We start from the raw sequence: 17,309 nt of genomic DNA, 5'->3' as shown, positions 1-17,309 counted from the left end.
CATGACGCGCTATCCTGCTGGAAGTAGGCATCAGAAGATGGGTACACTGTGGTTATAAAGGGATGGACATGGTCAGCAACAATACTCAGGTAGGCTCAATTTGTAATAATGGGCCCAAAGAAAGTGCCCAAGAAAATATCCCCCACACCCTTACACCACCACCACCAGCCTGAACCGTTGATACAAGGCTGGATGAATCCATGCTTTCATGTTGTTGATGCCAAATTCTGACCCGACCATCCAAATGTCGCAGCAGAAACTGAGACTCATCAGACAAGACAGTGTTTTTGCAATCTTCTATTGTCCATTTTTGGTGAGCCTGTGCAAACTGTAGCCTCAGTTACCTGTTCTTAGCTGACAGGTGTGGCACCTGGTGTGGCCTTCTGCTGCTGTATTATATCTGTCTCAAGGTTGGATGTGTTGTGCTTCAGAGATGCTCTTCTGCAGAACTCAGTTGTAACAAGTGGTTATTTGAATCACTCTTGCCTTTCTATCAGCTCAAACCAGTCTGGCCATTCTCCTCTGACATCAACAAGGCATTTGTGCCCACAGGCATTTGCGCTCACTGGATATTTTCTCTTTTTCTGACCATTTTCTGTAAACCCTAAAGATGGTTGTGTGTGAAAATCCCAGTAGATCAGCAGTTTCTGAAATACTTAGACCACCCCGTCTGACACCAACAACCATGCCACGTTCAAAGTCACTTAAATCTCCTTTCTTCCCCATTCTGATGCTCAGTTTGAACTGCAGCAGATCGTCTTGACCATGTCTACATGCCTAAATGCATTGAGTCGCTGTGGTGTGAAATTTACGTTAATGAGCAGTTGGACAGATGTACCTAATAAAGTGGCCGCTGAGTGTATTAAATAAGGTCATCTGATTGTGCACATTATTATTAACTTCAAAATAACCGTTTGAATTTATTTATATTAACTATCATAATCTTATTTTCCTCTTTTTAAAATTTTTAATTAAGAAGTTTATTCAGGCTATGTAAATGTGCATGTTGTTAATATAATCTTACAGATAAATATGTGACTTTTTACATTATAAAATATCACTTAAGCCAGTTTTGTTTTGAATACGTTAATTATTAGGCTATGTGAATGTGCATGTTCATATATAAAGTCTTCCAGGTAGCTATCTGGCTATTTTATAAAACAAGACAATTTTTGGTCATATTTGTTTTAATAAATTCCTGTTTTTATTTTTTACATTTCTATTTGTTTGAATATTTTTGGGGCTCTCAGCAGAATATATTCTATGCTACATAAATGTGCAAATATATTCATAATACATTAGGCTTGGGCGGTATCCAAATTTTGATACCGTCAAACCGCCTCCATATTTTACCCCGGTATCCGGTATTACCGGCGTAATAAAAAAAAATTATGACCTAAGGCTCAGACAGCGTCACCAAACTGTTGGCTTAAGCCTAAACCATTCAGAAACTGAATACATTCTATGCGACCTTAGGCTCGCGGTCAGGGGGAGAGAGAGAGAGAGAGAGAGAGAGAGAGAGAGAGAGAGAGAGAGAGAGAGAGAGAGCAAAGCGACGCACAGCACCTCTCTCTCTCTCCCTTTTACACATATACACACACACACACACATCTCTCCCGCGATTTATTCAGAAATTTACTCCCACACCGTAAGAAATCTGGCCGGCTTCCGCGGAACAGCAGTTATACCCGATAGGTCCCGAGTCCGACAGGTACATTTTGATTACAGCTTTATACAGCCCAAACCCGTTCACAGCCTACATTAAAATGTGCTCATGCACACAGCTCTAATGCATTTTTTTCAAGAATGAGTCATTTATATGTTTTAACATCATTTATTCGTAACAAGCGTAGACTATAGGCCACTTGAAAGTTGGAACAAAGAAATAAAATAAGTCCTACAGCTGTAACATCGTAACATCTCAGCACTCTATAGGTCTAGGTACATGCACTTAGCCTTTAAATTAGCCTACACACCAATGAAAAGTAATCTTGCTTAACAAATCAAATTAAAATAAACTCTAAATGATGACGGGTATTTTGGCAATAACGAAATTAAGATAAAGGCTCTGCAAGATGTGTTTCTCCACTTCTCTTCACAATCTGGCATTAGGGCGGCGGTGAAGCTCAATAATAAAAGAATAATGTCACCATTAGTCTGTATACTCTGTCTACATTATGATTATATGGTTTAATTAATATTTATTTAAATTTTAAAAACCCTTTACTCACCAAGATTAGGCTACGTGTGTTTGTGGAGGAACATTATTAAATCCACTGGCTTTAGCGCAGTCTCTCACTCATGGTGCGTCCAGCAGCTGAACACCCTTTCCTGCTGCTACAGGTCGAGATGCAGAGTTCTGATCCGGCTGATTTTGCAAGTTTTTTGGTAGGATTGTTTGTTCATCTTCTACCTGTCAGGAACATGCATTTAATTTTTCATGACAGCAGTTTCACTTTAGCGAGTGGCCTCGTCATTTTACCTGTCAGCTTGCGGTTTAGGGCTCTACCGTAATACGCAGTGTATGAGCGACCGCGAAATACCTGCGGCTGGAATAACCGCTCCTTCTGAGCTAGTGACTGACTTGACCGCCGTCAAAATTCTCTTTTTTTTACTACTTCGTCATCATTTGTTTCACCTTTGCATGGATGGATTTTAATGCAGGGATTTGGATTTTTTCGGGTCTCGCCGGGTTCGGTCAAAGATCTTTAGCTCTAATGCAGACCTCTCGTTCATATTAACCACGTCTCCCTTCTGTTCAGTCAAAACTCCCAAACTGCAGGACACTTTGAAGCGCGACTCGTCACGTCACCTCTTCCCCTCCCTCTCCCCCTTCTCTCCCTCCCTCTCCCCTTCCTTTCCCTCTCTCCTCCACACTGTCCCGTGATGACAACCACACATACGTTTTTGTAGGCATTAAATAAAGGATATTTAATATTTTATGACGGTATAACGGTATTGAAACTGACACCGTTGCTATTTTTAGATCCCGCGGTATACCATAATACCGTAATACCGCCCAAGCCTATAATACATCCATATTGTTAACAATTTTTAAGAAATGTCCCCGTTTTTATTTTCATTTCTATTTTAACCTTTTCATTGTTTATATTTTCCTTTCTTGGTCTCCCAAGGGGACAGTTTCTAGGCTATTCAAATGTTTATTTATAACATCTTCCAGACAGCCTCTATTTTTTTAATAATAAAATATGACTCCAGCCCTGTGCCTCCTCTTATCTGGGCTGGCCAGAGGGAAGGCCACATGAGTTCATGCTTTTCTGTTGCCCTGCCATCCTATTGGTCCCTGTGGGATATAAACATGCAAAGCTTCTAGTTCCCTTCTTAAAGTGTCTGAGACTTTATATTGGATACACACACCTGCATATCTCGAAGCATCTGCAGAAGTCATGTTTTTCTCCAGGAGAATTAAGGAGAGATGGCAGCTGACGCCCAAATACAGCTTTGACCTGGTAAAAAAAAGACATGTGCCCTGTGGATATAATGTTTGTGTGTGGCTGAGTGACTTGTACTTAAGTGCACTTGACATGAAGAATGTGGTTATATTTACAGCAGCTGGGGCTTTCTAGGTTTGGTCTATAGACTGTAAAATCTAGACACTTGTTTTTGCAGAAGTCTAGTGTTGTTATATCAGGAATACAGTTGGGTTCTGTGTAGTATGAACTAGCTAGTATATCATGACGTGCATGCCGTTTGTTTGGGTGCAGCTTTGAGCTTTTTGTAGGTTGGTTTACCACATAAAAGGAAGCCTCCTCTTTTAAAGTTTTGTATTTGTTCTAGCGGAGTGATATTGAACGGAATTCGGTCGCGCTGTTTTGTTAAATGCTAATATATCGTTAACTTGACGCTTTTATGGCGCGAAATGTTTGTAAACAGATCGCAGGTCAGCGCCGCGTTGTTTTTCTCTTCAGTCTAGACCTCCTCGGTGTTTCATAAGAAAAGCTCCTTAAAACACTTCTTTTTGTGGTGAAAATATAAATGTATGTTAAGAACTTTGGAGATAAATGCGCAAATACATGCTATGACGGAGATGGGCGTTTGGATATGTCTGGGTGGGCAAATGAGGAGTTCTGGGTAATGTAGTTTTTATAATACAATATAAAAACGTAAGTGATAATTTCGACATGTATAATGTGTAAACATCTTGCTGGCAAATGGATAAATTCCAGTGGTTTGTAGGATATTTAATATTTATAATTGAAGAGTTTATATGCAGAGTCATTAAACGCAGTCTGAAATCTAAAATGAGCATTTTCACAGACTACTGTGTGTTGATTCGGTAATTTCACAATTATGGCGATTATTATGTCCTTTTTTTGCCTTTAAAGCATAGACTGTAAAGCTTTAAAGTGAAATATCGGAACATTAAAACAAGAAGCTGAGAAAAATGCTCCGTTTGTAAGATTTCTGATGGTATTTCAGATCTGCATCTATTCAGTTATTATTTTGAGACTTCTCTATGATCCTTAAAAGTGTAGTTCACCCCAAAAAAGAAAAGTTCCTCACTATTTACTCACCCTTAAAAGACTTCTTGAAATATTTTCCTTTGAGTTTAACAGAAAAAAAAAATCTTAGAGGTTTGAAACAAGTAGAGGGTGAGTAAATGATGACAGAATGTTAACTTTTGTGTGAGCCATACCCTCATATACTGTCTTTTATGTCAGTATGATTCTTCTTGTAAATAAGCTTGACAAATTTTTATTTGACAAAAAAATTTTTTTTTTATCTTAAATTAACATTTAATTTCAAATAAAATAAGCCTATTGTAATTTCTCAAATACTGATTTTCAGTTCCTCTATTTAAAAACTAAAGACTTTTTTGCTGCTTGTTTAAACCACAAATGTAAACTTAGTTGAAACCACACAATGGGCTATATGCACACAGACTTTTATTTTTCAGCCAGTCAGCCCAAGAGCTTCCGGTTTCCGTTACAAAATTGTCAGGTTTAAAATCTGGTTTATTTAAAAATCTGATATCTTCACTGCTTGCGAGATATACGATATGAAGTGGGGCTCAGATCGGACAAGAAGCACTCCATTAAATTCCATTTCCCCCTGCCATGTCTTTAAAATATGACCCCAGTATTTTCAATGGAATTTCTGCAACTGTCTTTCATCTCGTTTTATGCTTGAACAACTAATTGCATGCTTAACTAAATGTACTGTTTAATACTGTAAAAACATCCTTGTCAAACTGAAAATAGTCACGTTAAGCTTTCACCAGAAGTTTATCGTTGGCTTTAAAACTCTAGCTGTGCATGAAGCCCATTCTTTTGTGTTTTTTTTTTTTTGGTCAACTTAATTGTTTTAAGTTCAATCTACCTAAATTTATAATAACGATAAAGTTAACTTAATTGATTGTGTTAGGACAGCATGAAGGAATTGTGTGGAACTTTCGCATTTTTTAAATTGAGGGTTAGACAGACGGCCTTTCATGCAATACTGCGAAAATCTTCAACTTTCATGAAAAACTGTGTTGTTTGTTGCTTTGAGACGTGGCAGCTGGTGCGGGGAGGTTTTTGCAGATGTCTTTTCGTGACGCATGATCTGTCTTTGAGACTGTGCTGTTTGATCTCGTCAGGTGAATCTTGTTAAATTAAGCTGATTCAAGGCACATGAGACTCTGCACTTCTGATGTGAACACATGGCTCAGTGCAGACCTTCCCAGTCATTTTATTTTTTTATTTATATACATATCAACTTCAGTTTTTATTTTATTTTAAACTTCTCATTTAAGTTTTTATAGCTAAATGTTTTAAATTTACTAACCATTCCTCCCTTCTTGAACTGATCCCTTGCATCTCCAAATTGATCCGTTCTAGCAGAAGAGGAGTTTTGACTGCATATCTTCTGTCCCTTATTAATTCTTTGATGTCAGGCAGTTTCTCATGCAACACCACTATATTCTGTCTGTGCATTAGGTAGTTTCTGTGGCCGAGTACTACCGGCGGATAGATGCGCTAAACAGCGAGGACCTGCGCTCGCTCTGCAAACGTCTTCAGGTGCCACATGCTCAGATCCACATCACAAAGGCCACGTCATGTCTGTTGATTAAGGGGCAGGAGGAACATGACTATCAGACAGAGAATTTGAGATATATATTTAAAAAAATAAGACAATCCTACTGTTCAGTCTCAAACAGAATGCATTACAGACCGAATTACAGCATTTGTTCCCCTAGATCAGCAGATCAGACTGGCCTTTATGAAGTGTGAATAATAAAACTGGCCCTGAGCTGCTGAAATACTGCCATTGTTATTTGAAATGACACTTAAGGCTTATAGAATTACTGCAGTAGTACTGAAATTGAGTATCTGTCAACTGTCATTTTCAACCAGATGACAAGATGAGTTGTACTGTGTATGAGGAAGCGTCGAATGAAATGAAACAAATACATTTTTATAGGAAGCAATTAGTCACAAGCTGTTCCCCAGAGCCTCTTCTAGAAGCGTTTGATTAAATACTAAGAATCTGATGGAAAAGTTGTTGCATTTGACTGCAGTGCTTGTTTTGACTTCAGACAGCAATCATCACACTTATGAAGTCAACATGAAATTGCAATTAACCTGACTTGCTTTATTAGGACTCTTTATTTCAAATCGCCATATTATCCTATTTTAAAGATGTTCCCCTACAACAACAAACCTCTTATTTCTTCTAATATACATTACAGTGTCAGCTTTCCTCATCGTTAACCTGATTTCACCAAGTGGGACATGTTCCTGGATTAACATCTATGTTGATCCTGGGCCAACATTCCAATCATAATTAAATGATACGGATACTTTACAGTCTTACAGTTAGGTTTATGCACTTGAATGTTATCCACCTATTATTCTCCCTGATTTAGGGAATAATTTACAGTTATGGTTGGGGTTACGGGTAGGGAATAGGTATGGACTTCATTTTAGAACAAAAATGATGTTCCAGGATCAACATAGATGTTAGTCTTGGATTGCATAGTACTTGGCAAAATCACGACATGCTTGACATGTCAGAATATTGACTTGTCTTCTCGACATGTCGACAAACCACACTAAACTCTTCACTGCATCAGCTACAATTGCTACTTTTGAGTTTAAAATTGTTTATTAGCATCAGTGAAAACTATTAGCCGGCATTATATGCAAATTTATTACAATCCTACATGGGTTTATGCAAAAGACAGGGGTATCACTTTATTTTGATCATCACTTTAACGCAGCGTGTCTCAACCACATTCCTAGAGGACCACCAGCACTGCATGTTTTGGATTTCTACTTTGTCTTTGGGTAACACCCATTACAGGTCTTTCAGTCTCTGCTAATGAGCTCATGATCTGAATCAGGTGTGTTTGGTTAAAAAGAGATGGAAAATGTGCAGAGCTGGTGGTCCTCCAGGAATGTGGTGGAGAAACACTGCTTTAACGCATTTTGTTGAAATTAAGTTACATTGCATTTAAATGCCAACTAATTTTCATTGGATTATAAATAGACTATTAGGTTGGGGTTAGGGTTAGTGTAAGTTGACATGTACTTGCAAAGTTTCTTATAGTCTGTTCAAAGTGTGTAAGGAGCAGTATCAGCAGATATTAAGCAGACAGTCTACTGATACTGAAGTAATTGGCATGTAGTTGCAAAATGTTGTCACCAAAATGTGTTATATGGACTATTGAAATAAAGTCTTACCAAGACGGGATTTAATAACTAATTGTATTTAACAGTTAAGAATCTGTTCTGAACTTTTTTTAGAGACAATTAAAATAAACATAAAAAAATGTCTTTGAAACTTGAACAATCTGAATAATACAGACTACATAAATCCAAATCTTCAGCATACGTAGTCATTCACACAGAACCTGTTTTTTCCATTCCAATGCTTTACTTTTCATTGGTTTTCCATGTAAACGTGTGTAAACATTACACTCATGTCTCGCGTCTTTTCAATTGCTTTGCACGAGCATAGTTTTTTAAGGTGCTACATCACAAAGAATTGCAATTTTTAAATGCAGTGCTGGTCATTAATGTCAGTTTCAAAGCAGTGGACCAATCAGAAGGCGTGGCACTTCTGTCATTTCTGTTAAGACGTTGGCATGACAGCAGTTTATTTAAAACCATTTTGTTCTTGATTGTTTTTTTAAAAAATGCCTCCACTGCCATTTTGCTGTCACATAAAACAGTCGTCATGCCAACTTACTACAGTAAACAGAAAGTTGGAATGCTTGTCCCACCTCCAAGTTCTTCTAGTTGGTCCACTGCTTTGAAACTAAGATTGATTCAAAAGTTGAAACATGTCTTAAATATGTGACGCTTATTTGCTTCAAAAGACTCAAGACATGAGTATAATAGCATGTGCACATTCATCAAGAGTGTGTTTACATAGAAAAAGAAAACGAAAAAAGTAATTGAAATTGAAGCACATTTTGTGTGAATGACCCATAAGGCCACCTGAAAATGTTAAATTAATTTCATGTTGACTTTGAAAGGAAAAACCATTCCTGAAAGTGTCCTGATGAGGTCTCACTAACCCTATTACATGCAAACATAATGAACATGCAAACATCCAAGAGTATTTTCCTTAATACATTGTTCAAAATATACAGAAACCCCCACAAATAACTCTCAATCTGATATTTGTGGATTGTCAATTTTTATCATGCGGTGCTTGGATATTTGCCTTGGTTTGCATTGCTCTTGGCGAACGACCCTGTTTTCCTGCTAACATCTACTCCTGTGTTTAACTACAGTTACACTTTTCATACCTTTAACCTGTATTATAAGCCTTCCCGAATTAAGACTCCTTGGTAGATTTCCCTGCCAATCCTCGCTCATCTCCATCCATCATTGTTTCCCTGTCTACATCAGTGGTGTTGTACTGATGTAGAAGCACACATTGCCAGATTTAAAGCCTGATTCCGTTGAGCGGATGAATGTGTGTCGCTGTCAGCTTCATTCCTCATGTCTTGCTGTTATGTCCTGTAGTTTGACTTTCTCCTTTATTGAGCTGTATTGTTCACAATGGCCTCTGTGGAAGGACGTGGTACTATTTCAAAATTTTACAGATGTTCTCTTACCTTGAGAGGACAGCTTAAATTGAATATTTTTAATGACTCTGATTAATGTCATTTAATTTATCTGATCACAGACAGACAGACAGATGGATAAATATACAGATAGACAGACAGATGGATAGAAGGATAGATAGACGAATCAGAAGAATAGATTTATAGATATGATGGTTGGATAGATGGACAGACAGGCAGTCTGATGGATGGAAGAACAGATAGACAGACAGACAAGTAGATAGATAGATAGATAGATAGATAGATGGATGGATGGATGGATGGATGGATGGATGGATGGATGGATAGATAGATAGATGGACAGACAGACAGGCAGTCTCATGGATGGAACAATTGATAGACAGACAGACAGACAAGTAGATATATTGACAGATAGATAGATAGATAGATAGATAGATAGATGGATGGATGGATGGATGGATGGATGGATGGATGGATGGACAGACAGGCAGTCTCATGGATGGAACAATTGATAGACAGACAGACAAGTAGATATATTGACAGATAGATAGATAGATAGATAGATAGATAGATAGATGGATAGATGGATAGATGGATAAATGGATAAATATACAGACAGATAAAAGGATGGATAGACAGACAGATAGAAGGATGGATAGACAGGGAGTCATATAGATGGACAGACAGACAGACAGTCTGGATATTGGTTGGATGGATAGATAGATGGACAGACAGGCAGTCTCATGGATGGAACAATTGATAGACAGATAGACAGATAGATAGATAGATAGATAGATAGATAGATAGATAGATAGATAGATAGATAGATAGATAGATAGATAGATAGATAGATAGATAGATAGATAGATGGATACATATACAGACAGATAAAAGGATGGATAGACAGACAGATAGAAGGATGGATAGACAGGGAGTCATATAGATGGACAGACAGTCTGGATATTGGTTGGATGGATAAACAGAAAGACAGACAAACAGAAAGACAAATGGGTTGATAGAACAACCGACAGAAAGATACACAGCTGAATGGATAGACAGACAGACACATAGATGAATAAATATATAGATAGACAAACAGATAGAATGATGGATGGATATACAGATAGAATCAGATTGATAGATGGATAGATAGGCGGTCAGGATGGTTTAATAGACGGAGCTGGATAGATAGTTAAATGGACAGATGAATTGATAGACAATCAGATGGCTCGACGAACAGATGGACAGACAAATAGATGGATAGATGGACAGACAGATAGATAGATAAAAAGACAGATGGATAGACAAACAAAACAGACAATGATAGACCGATGGATTGACTCGGAAAGAGATAGATAGTTAAAAGAACAAAATACCAAACAGACAGAGTAGTAGACTAATCCAATCTGTTGCCAAAATGAGGTCAATATACAGTAGACCCATTTAAATGTTTGAACCATCTACACTGTCCTTTCAACGCAAGACTGCATTCGTGAGATTTTGAGAAACTCGCTGTAGGGTTTATATTTACCAACCCTTTTCATTCTTTTACTCAGATCACAACCAAGGAAGAGGTGAACTCCAAACTGATGGTGAAGAGCGACCCTGAGCCCGAAACTTTCAGACCCAATCTCACCGAGCCCAGTGTCCTGCTGCAGCCCGAGCACATTGAGAAGGCAAGTTATACTGTAATATCAATATGCTGACCTCATCGTTTAACTCTGATAGCCTCTTAGAGCAAGAAAACCCTGCTTCGTCCTCAGGCCAGCTCTGCTGGGACTCCTGTGGCATTTCTATTGTCTGTCTGTGGCATTTCCGCAGTATAATTGGCTCCCGGAGGCTTTTATTTTTCGTGTGCCTTTACTTTAAAGTTGCTATACCTCATTCTGATTGTTTGAGGCCATATCTATATTCAATTCTAACCTGTAACCCCCCCCCCCCCCCCCCCCCCCCCAATCCTCAGCTGGCCAAGCATCTGCCCCCCAGGACCATCGGCTACCCCTGGTCCCTGGCTTTCAGCACATCCAAACACGGCATGAGCATGAAGAGCCTGTATCGTGCCATGCAGAGCCAGGACTCTCCGGTGCTCATGGTCATCAAGGACAGCGATGGACAGGTGCGACTAATCCTTCTGGGTTTGAAGTTTAGAAATTTTAGAAGAAATCACAGAGCTCTCTTATCCTCCATTGACAGCAACTGTTACAGGATGTTGAAAGTACTCAGCAGTCACACAACGTTAATTTTAGGTTAGAGTTAGGTTGTGACGTCGGGTGACCAAAATTCAATGTCTAGCCAGCGTTAAAGGACAATGTTATTTTGATGTCAAATGCTGTTGATATTTGGTTGATTTTGAGGTTGTGTTGGAAAAGTGTCCAAAATCCAACATCCAAGCAACATCTTAAACTAAGTGACGTCATACTGGCGTCAAATACTGACATTTGTTTGTCAGGTATGGCAACCAAAATCCAACATCTGATAGACGTCATATTGGCAATGTCCACACAATGTGAAGCTGTAACATCATTAAATGTTGATATTTGGTTGGCTTTAGGTTGGACGTTGGACATTGATCTGATGGTGGGTTCTGACGTCAACCCGATTTTCATTTTCAAACAAAATTGAACATCTCCATGACTTTGGGGTACAGTGCCAATCTTGTTGACGTCCAGTGTCTACTGGGTAGTGATGGGTTGTTTGCATCATTTTGAACAAATCTTTTAGGTGACTTAAGAACGATGAGTCCTCTCAGGGAGTAATCTGTTCATTGGCGCATGTGCACTTTTCTGCTGGTAGAAGGTGTGCACTTTTCTGGGGTAGAAGATTAGTTCCTTTTTCGAGCCTTCTATCAGGTTTGAATCGTTCGTTCATCACTTGAAAAAGCCAATCATATGCAGTCAGCGTATTTAGAAATTATTCCATCTGTTCATTTCTTGAGTCTTTGGTTTTGAGTCATCTTTTTACATGCTCTCACGTGATGAAGGAAAGGCTCAAATGGTGAATCAATCACGGGTCCTTTTGGCTCAGACTGTGTGCTTTGGTTAAGCTTTAATTGGACTGTCAGTGTCACATAAACGAGTGACTCAATCATGGACAAAAGTGCCAGGTAAACAATGAATGATTATTTTCTCTTTCCTATGGCATACTAGTTAAGGATTGTGTGTAGTGTGATCAATATTTGGGCTGGTTGTATGTTGCATCTCAGTAAAATAATCCCAACTTACCATTACTAGGAAAGTCCAGGAAAGGAAATAAAGACATTGTCAAAACATGTCATGTGACTTCAGTGGTTCAACTGTAATCCTACTAAGCTTCAATTTGTATGTGGCAAAAAAATGAAAGAATAACCTTGTTTGCCTATATCTTGTCTGTCGGATCAGTTAGTCATGATGTTAACTTAATACAGGCATTATAATGTATTGCAATAGAGTCAGCAGCACAACAATTAAATGCTGTTTTGCCTGTAGTAAATGAGCACCCTAATTTAACATGGAATATATAGGCATTGTTGATTTTACAGTTTTTTTTTTTTTGGTGCACAAAAGTGTTCTTGGAGCTTCAAATGATTACATTAGAAAAACTGAAGTCACATGGACTGTTTTTATAATGTTTTTGGTTTCTTTTATGGAAATAAAGTAGTCAGAGAACTCTTAGATTTCATCTAAAATATCTTAATTAGTGTTCTGAATGGTCTCAAGGGAGGTGAGAGAAATGAGAGTGAGTAACTAATAATAGAATTTTCATTTTTGGGTGAACTAACCCTTTAAGTTTTGCATTGTTATTGATGGGGCTTTTTGTATAAAATATTCAAACTATTTTTGTCTATTTTTATATAGATGTTTGGAGCACTCGCTTCACAGCCATTCAAAGTCAGCGACGGCTTCTATGGCACTGGAGAGACGTTTGTTTTTACCTTCTATCCAGAGTTTGAGGTGGGAATACTTGTCATTGTCATGTCATTTAAGAGCATGTATTTATTCCAAATTTTTTAAACGAATATAAAAATGCACATCTACTTTTTTAGTATTTTGTGCAAAAATTGTATTTTTAATTGCACAAAATTAAGATTGTTTTTATTTAACATATGGAATCTAATGAATAATTCTACATAAATAATAATTAAATTGTGTAAACTCCAGTTTGTTGTTGAAATGTAGAAAATAGATAAATAATAAATAATAGTACTAAATTGGGGTATTTGTTCAGTATATATGCACGCTGGAATGAAATGAAAGATGAAGATTGGGTTGTTGGTTTTTATTTTTGTCTACCTATATATACTGTATATGTGTGTGTGTGTGTGTGTGTGTGTGTGTGTGTGTGTGTGTGTGTGTGTGTGTGTGTGTGTGTGTGTGTGTGTGTGTGTGTGTGTGTGTGTGTGTGTGTGTGTGTGTGTGTACATGTGTATATATGTGTATATATATATATATATATATATATATATATATATATATATATATATATATATATATATATATATATATATATATATGCCTGTTCCTGGCTTGGCTTTTAACATAGTTCAACAACTTGATCCTTTCCAGGTATTCAAATGGACTGGTGACAACATGTTCTTCATCAAAGGAGATATGGATTCCTTAGCTGTTGGTGGCGGAGGGTGTGTAAAATGAAAATCTCCTCATATACGCAAGTCATGATTTGGCCAAGTATGATGCAATCCTGTATTAACATTTAAGTTGATCCTGGACATCATATTTGTTGGAAAATGATTAAACCCGACCATAACCGTAAATTATTCCCTAAATCAGAAAGGAATAACATTTGGATAACAGTCATGTAGAACTGATAAACCTAACCGAAAGCCTAAACTTAACATTAACTGTAAACATGTCCCTTAGTTCCGATTGGCTGATTGGAATGTTGTCCCAGGATCAACATAGATGTTAGTCCAGGAACATGTCCTGCTTGGTGAAATCAGGTTACACTTCAATAATCACATTCACATATAACGTCTAAAGTCATTTGTAATTTTCTCCTTTTAGTGGTGAATTTGGCCTGTGGTTGGACGGCGATCTCTATCACGGCAGAACTCACTCATGTAAGACCTTCGGAAACCCAATGCTCTCCAAAACAGAGGACTTCTTTGTGCAGGACATCGAAATATGGGCATTTGAATAACACACACCTCATGGGACCCCAGTGTAAGATAAACTGGGGGCACACTACTAAACCCCCCATAACTGATTGTACACACTCCACTTGGCTCCTAAGAAGCCCTGATACACAAAATGCACAGCAGTGTACATTTGCACTTCATTTCTGGACGTGGTCAGCATGGGTGGGCGATCTTGACCAAAAACGAAAGGTTCATGTGTGAATTAAGAACAAGTTTTTAACCCATTTGCTGCCTGAGGTCTTCAAGTCTTGAGGATAAGGAAGTGCACAAATGGTTATCCAGAATGTTTCCAAATGTAGCTCCAGAGTTTTCCGAGAGCAAAACGTCGGGATTTCTTCGTCACCTGTAGCGTTGCGTCTGTTTTTAAGCACTTTAAGTATCTAACCTCAAAATCCCTGTTATTAAAACGTCCAATCAGTGCGCTAACACAGGCTCTATATAATCAAAAGCCACATCTTTTAATGTAATTCTCAGTACCGTGTTGCTGTATTTTAAAAAATGTGGCGTAACATGCGAAATTAACGTGTGGTGCTCTTTAATTTCAATTTGCTTTCCCGTAAGTCCTTCGTTTTGTCTGGGAGTGCAGTAGTTACGCCTGGAGATATGTATAAAAAGCCATTTTGGATGGAATAAATATATATATACATATATAAATACATATAGCAATTATATATTTATACCTTTATTAGTGTACCGTGTACATAACTACTTCCCCGTATTGCTGTTAAGTGTGACAGTGGTCTGGTGCGCGCTACTGTCCTTGACTTACTTTTTTCCTTGTAAATTTGTTCCAATAAATACAATTTCTATATGCACATGACGGCATAAATGCTAATCTAAAGTGAACAGGGAGTAACCGATCCTTTGAGATTGGTTTTTCATGTCAACTGTAGCCTAGTAGCCGTATATAAGGTGACCCGGGCTGATGAAATGGCAAGTCTCCAGGGTTTACAGACGGCTGATATCATCAATGAGGAGGAGATGCACAAAGAGGCACGCCGACAAGTTCTTGAAGAAAATCAGTGGCTGTTTTAGCAGTATTCTGACTTGATGTTGAAGCCGAGAGAGATGCCAGCTGAAAGCGTGCCCAAACATTTGACCCGACTGTGTGCGTCTGTTGTCGGAGCAGGCGTCGTGTGGGGAAGTTCTGATGTTCTCCGCATGATGTGAGATCTTGGAGCGCAAGGAATCGGACCTCCCTCTGGGTCCACCTGCACATTCCTGATCTTCCAGTATTCGGTGGAAGCTCCAAGAAATGTCATTAGTTCCCTTGAAGGATCATAACAGACCATGTATCCATGTATTTATCACAATAAAGTCTATGTAAGAATGGCCGTTTGGTGGCTTTGTGTTTTGAGAGTGTGTTTATGCAGTAATGTAGGTTTGCATGCAGAATCGGGTTGAAATAGGTAGAAAATTTGACGCCTGACCAACAGAAAACCGCTTCATTACAGTGCTTTATGCAATCATTTATGCTATTATCAAATATTTTTATTAGTCTCTTCATATTTCCCAGCAGTTACCAAAGAGTCCTGCTAATTTATCTATGACCAATAGAAATCTGACTGAAGATGACCTACTAGCTATATACTTATAATATTTATTGTACACTATTAACAATGAATCATTTTTTTGCCTATAAAATTTAGTCAGAATGTCACAATTGTGAGCATTTCCCGATGTGCTTTGTTCCAATAGAGCTTGCAAATTGCCAGTAGACCAATAGAAACCTGCTTGGTTTTAATAAGTCTTCTGTGTGAGTGGTGCTTGGTGTTTTATTACACTATTTCAGCCACAATTTTGTTTATACACACACACACACACGTGTGTGTGTGTGTGTGTGTGTGTGTGTGTGTGTGTGTGTGTGTGTATATATACATATGTATGTGTATATATATATATATATATATATATATATATATATATATATATATATATATATATATATATATATATATATATATATATATATATATATATGTATGTATATATGTATGTATATATATGTATATATACGTACGTGTGTGTGTGTGTTATGATCATACTAAAATAAACAGAAATTAACAGGTAATCAATATTTTTCTGAGCAAATAAAAAAAAAATTAATTGTGCAAACATTCAGGCTTAATGACTAAAAACCTCAGCAGAAATTCTAATTCAAATTGGCTGTAGTCATTTTCCTGTCATTAGTATTTATTTTCAGTTCTTGGTTCAGCTAACAGCACAAGATATTAAAGACCCCATCTGATTGGTCAGATTTCAGTGATTTACCGCTGGCTGATTCGGGCCGTAATTTTTGATAGGCCTCCTACATTGTTGCAAACGAAAGTGAAACTCAGGGTTGGGTTGCGAACGAAATTGAAGTGAAATATAGACAATATATTGATATTTTTCTATACATTGTGCAGCCCTCGTTTAGAAGTGGGGTTTGGGGCCAGGCCTTATTTGAAAATCATAGGTTTTCATACTAATGAAATCGTTAAATACATCATTAAAAAAATATAGTTCGCTTTCTTTGTGAGATTGGGCTGGCCACACTTCGCCACACTGACCAAAAGAGGGATTCTTAGTATGAAAAACTTCTGGGTAAAAGTTTTCATGGATAGTTATACTATTATGACTGAAAACCTTGGCAATGGTTGTCATTTGGCTCTATAGTCTTTCGTCATTAGTATTTATTTTCAGCTTTAAATTCACCTAACAGCACCTATTGAAGAGATGGGGATAAAGATAGTAAATGTCCCATCTGATTGGTCAGATTTGGATAAACATTAGCACAAAAACGCTTGGCACATAAAACTGATTTAATTTAAAATTGTGATATGGATATTGCATTTGCCATACTGATATCATAATAACAACGTCTTTCCAATATATTGTGCAGCCCTAATTTAAAGGGAGGGGTTTGGGGCCTTCTTTTAAAAATCGTAAATCTTCATACAAATTAATGTTAAATGTTTGGTGTCCTTAAGAGATTGGTCTTGTTGGTCATGTTGCCACACTGACCAAAAGAGAGATTCTCCGTTTGAAAGAAATTTCTGAGAAAAAGGTTTCACGGATAGTTATACTTTTTCACATTTCCACCCTCAATTATCTGTGAATATGAGCACATTTAAACCAAGCAGACAGATAATA

General features: G+C 37.6%; 1 protein-coding gene across 3 annotated transcripts in view; it reads left to right on the top strand.

The window, feature by feature from the left end:
- The window catches only part of oxr1b (oxidation resistance 1b), a 97,897-nt gene extending 82,389 nt beyond the window's left edge, over positions 1–15,508 (top strand). Inside the window, exons 9-14 of one of the 3 annotated variants that reach the window (NM_001045203.1) lie at positions 5,940–6,020; positions 10,597–10,728; positions 11,004–11,156; positions 12,874–12,969; positions 13,582–13,655; positions 14,041–15,508. In NM_001045203.1, the coding sequence (NP_001038668.1) occupies positions 5,940–6,020; positions 10,597–10,728; positions 11,004–11,156; positions 12,874–12,969; positions 13,582–13,655; positions 14,041–14,176 (672 nt within the window). In that variant the 3' untranslated portion in view covers positions 14,177–15,508. The remainder of the gene's footprint in view (positions 1–5,939; positions 6,021–10,596; positions 10,729–11,003; positions 11,157–12,873; positions 12,970–13,581; positions 13,656–14,040) is intronic. The other 2 variants (XM_087294867.1, XM_087294868.1) reach the window with 2 other exon arrangements.
- The last annotated feature ends 1,801 nt before the right edge of the window (positions 15,509–17,309 follow it).

This window comes from Danio rerio, chromosome 19 (assembly GCF_052040795.2).
Source record: "Danio rerio strain M-AB ecotype USA chromosome 19, GRCz13ab, whole genome shotgun sequence".
Classification (NCBI taxonomy): Eukaryota; Metazoa; Chordata; class Actinopteri; order Cypriniformes; family Danionidae; genus Danio; species Danio rerio.
The sequence above is the reverse complement of the archived record's forward strand: the minus strand, read 5'-3'. Positions and strand labels throughout refer to the sequence as shown.